A 3,075-nucleotide genomic window follows, 5' to 3' on the forward strand; every position below is an offset into this window, starting at 1 on the left:
GCGCTGCGCCAGCCTCGCTGTTTGCCCGCGGAGCCGCCGCCGCCGGGTTCCCGATCTTGGGTCCGGTCTCCCGCGAGGTTTTAAATTGGGGTTCAGGCACCGCCCAATCCCGGGCGGGGCCCGACCCACAGGCCTGGGAGTCCCCTCGTCGCGCTCCACCAAATTCAGTTTCTGAATGGGCGGGGCTGACTTGGAGGGTTCGACTCCCGGGCCCTCGTCCTCCCTCCTCCGCAAAGAGCTGGGGAGTCCGGGTGCCTGATCTGAAGGAGCCCAGGAGGAGGGGGACACTGGGAGCCTGGACTTCTGAATCTCTCGCCAGCTGGCTTTGACTCCTGTTGAGTCCTAGCTGAGGAAGCCAGAGGTCTGGACCCCTGGTCAGGGAGCGGGGGTCCTCTCTCACATTGCCTCAGAAGTCAGGTTTTAGGTTTTCTTCATCATTTAAAACAATTCGTTACTGGCTGTGTATGTGGGGAAATGCCTGTAAGCTCAGTCAGTGCTCTGGGAGGCTGAGGCAGGAGGATTCAAACTCAGCAGTCTCCTTAGGGACTTAGCTAGACTGTCTCAAATTTTTTTTAAAAAGTTACCATAGCGCCGGCGCTTTGCTGACTTCTGTGGTAGAGATCTGTGAACTAAACCAGACACCTGGAATTTCCAGCCCTCAAACTGATTGACATTCCCATGGAAAACGGCTCTCCGTTCCCACTCGGTGACCATGTCCGCACTGACCATGGTGTCCAAATTTCTCTCCTGCTTCCCAGACTTTTCTCTCCTGGGTCTGCACTCTCCCTCCATGCCATTCCCCAGTTTCTCCATCTGATTCCAACTCTTCTTCCCTTCTGAATGTGCGTGTGTGAAAGGGAGGCTGGTTTCCTCTGTCTGTACAAACTTCCTTGGTGATGTCATCTGGTCTCAGGGTTTTAAATACCATGCTTAAGCCATCTATCCTTGAATTTCCATCTCCAGACCAGATTTATAAAAGAGCTGGGGGATAATCCCAGCACTCTGGAAGGCTGAGGCAAGAGGATCATAAGCTCCAGCCCAGTTTAGGCAATTTTTATTTATTTATTTTTGTTTTTTTGAGACACCGTCTCACTATGTAGTTGAGACTGACCTGGAGCTCACTATGTAGCCCAGGCTGGTCTCGAACTCACAGCGATCCTCCTGCCTCAGCCTCCCGAGTGCTGGGGTTACAGGCGTGCAACACCAGGCCTGACAGTTTAGGCAATGATAGATAGATAGATAGATAGATAGATAGATAGATAGATAGATAGATAGATGGATAGATAAGGCTGGACATGTAGCTCAGTGTGAAGGCCTGGGTTCGATCCTTAGTATGGGGAGGAGGGTGGGAGGGAGGGAGAGAGACAGACTCAGGGAGAATTGATTGAGAGAGTTGAGCCACTGTGGGCTTTCAGCAAGTCCACAGGGAGCTGTGTCAGGCATTTCCAACCCCGAGTGCCCAGTCCTCAGCACGTCCCTTCATGCCAGCTTCCATCACTGCTCGGTCCGTGCTCCATCTTTTCAGCTGCTTCCTCTGAAAGACTAGGTCAAACTGAATCCCTCTCCTACACCCACATCCGCTCCATCAGCAAAATGTCCTTGGCTCTACCTCCCAACTATTTCTAGAATCCTCCCATGCCCACACCCTGTCCACCTGTCACTCCCACCTGGACAACCATAGCAGCTTCTGGGGCTCTCTGAACCTCCCCCCACACACAAGCACACGCACAGGAAATAGGTGGCCTTGGAGGGTGTCCTCTGCTATTGCCACCTCTCTGCTCCCCCACTGTTCTTCGGGACTTCTCTGGACCACAGTCTGGGGCCAGGGCCCTCAGCTCTCGCCCATTATGGTCCCTGCAGGCCGAATCCTTCTCCTGCTTCTGCTCCCAGGTGAAACCGGCAGTTATTGGGGGCGGCGGGCACAGCACCGTGGGAAGGGTGACATCTGAAGACAGGGGTGCTGTGGGTACTTTGTTCCCCTGTGTCTCTTCCCTTACTGCAGACCCATTGGATCTTAGAGCCTCGGCTCTTGAGGGAGGATATGTGGGTGGGACATTCTGGAGCCTGTAGTCTCCCTTGAGTCCTGTTAACCTCCCCTCAGTGCCAGGTGACTGCTTGTCTTCCCACTTTCTTTCTTCTGCGGGGGAGGGTGCAGGGTAGGTATTGGAAATCAAAACCGGGCCTTTGCACTAAGCTACATCTCTAGCCCTTTAAAAAAAATTTTTTTTTTTTTTGAGACAAGGAAAAGCTCATTAAATCACTAAATTGCCCAGATTAGGCTGACTTGGAACCCCCTGCCTAAGCCTCCCAGAATGCTGGGAATACAGACATGGACCAGCACACGCAGCTTCTACTTCCCACTTTCTGTCCCTCTCTGTGTCCCTGGGAGCTCCACTTTGCATTTGGCCCACCTTTCTCATTCACCTGTCCAGAATAGATCTTATTTCTCAAGATACCTGCTTCTCTGCTTCAGGGACTATTCCCCCTCATCGACTTTCTCTTTCTTTCCACAGTGGTTGCAGCTCAGATGCCCCCAGGTGAGCGATCACTCCCACCCTTTGGCACTCAGGTACCACTTCCATCCCCAAAGGAGAGGGCCCCAGGGTTCTCCAACAGCCCCAGGGGCTGCCCAGGGCGCGGCTGGCCACCAGTCCAAATCGGCGCCCCCGGAAGATCTGCAGCTCTCTCCAGGGCCCACTTTGCCCTAGTCATTACCAAACCGAAGCCCTGGGGACTCAGTGATTGCTGGGTCTCTTTGGTAGGTGCCTGTGTGCCCAAGGCACAGCCCCGAGAGTTAGGGGGACCTCCTTTCCTTCCCCTAGCATAACCCCAGCATCTGGGATCCACTTCAGTCCCAGGGGTCTTCCTCTTCTCCCTATGCCCCAACGCACAGCTGGAGACCCAGAGCCCCTCAGCCATCTTCTCGCCTGGGCCCCACCCTCCAGGTTCCTGCTCCGGATGTGGGCCGCTGTCACTGCAGCTCCTGGCTGGCCTCTTGGCTGCAGATGCGGTCGTGTCGCTGCTCATTGTGGGTGTGGTCTTCGCCTGCGCTCGTCCCCGCCCCCTCCCCCGCCC

General features: G+C 54.9%; 1 protein-coding gene across 1 annotated transcript in view; it reads left to right on the top strand.

Moving 5' to 3' along the window:
• The window catches only part of Hcst (hematopoietic cell signal transducer), a 5,218-nt gene that overhangs the window by 1,840 nt on the left and 303 nt on the right, over positions 1-3,075 (top strand). The window contains exons 3-4 of the mRNA XM_010631948.1: positions 2,514-2,537; positions 2,946-3,071. Coding sequence (XP_010630250.1) covers positions 2,514-2,537; positions 2,946-3,071 — 150 coding nt within the window. The remainder of the gene's footprint in view (positions 1-2,513; positions 2,538-2,945; positions 3,072-3,075) is intronic.

The sequence above is a fragment of the Fukomys damarensis genome, unplaced genomic scaffold (assembly GCF_012274545.1).
Source record: "Fukomys damarensis isolate Sample0158 unplaced genomic scaffold, DMR_v1.0_HiC HiC_scaffold_19, whole genome shotgun sequence".
Taxonomy (NCBI): Eukaryota; Metazoa; Chordata; class Mammalia; order Rodentia; family Bathyergidae; genus Fukomys; species Fukomys damarensis.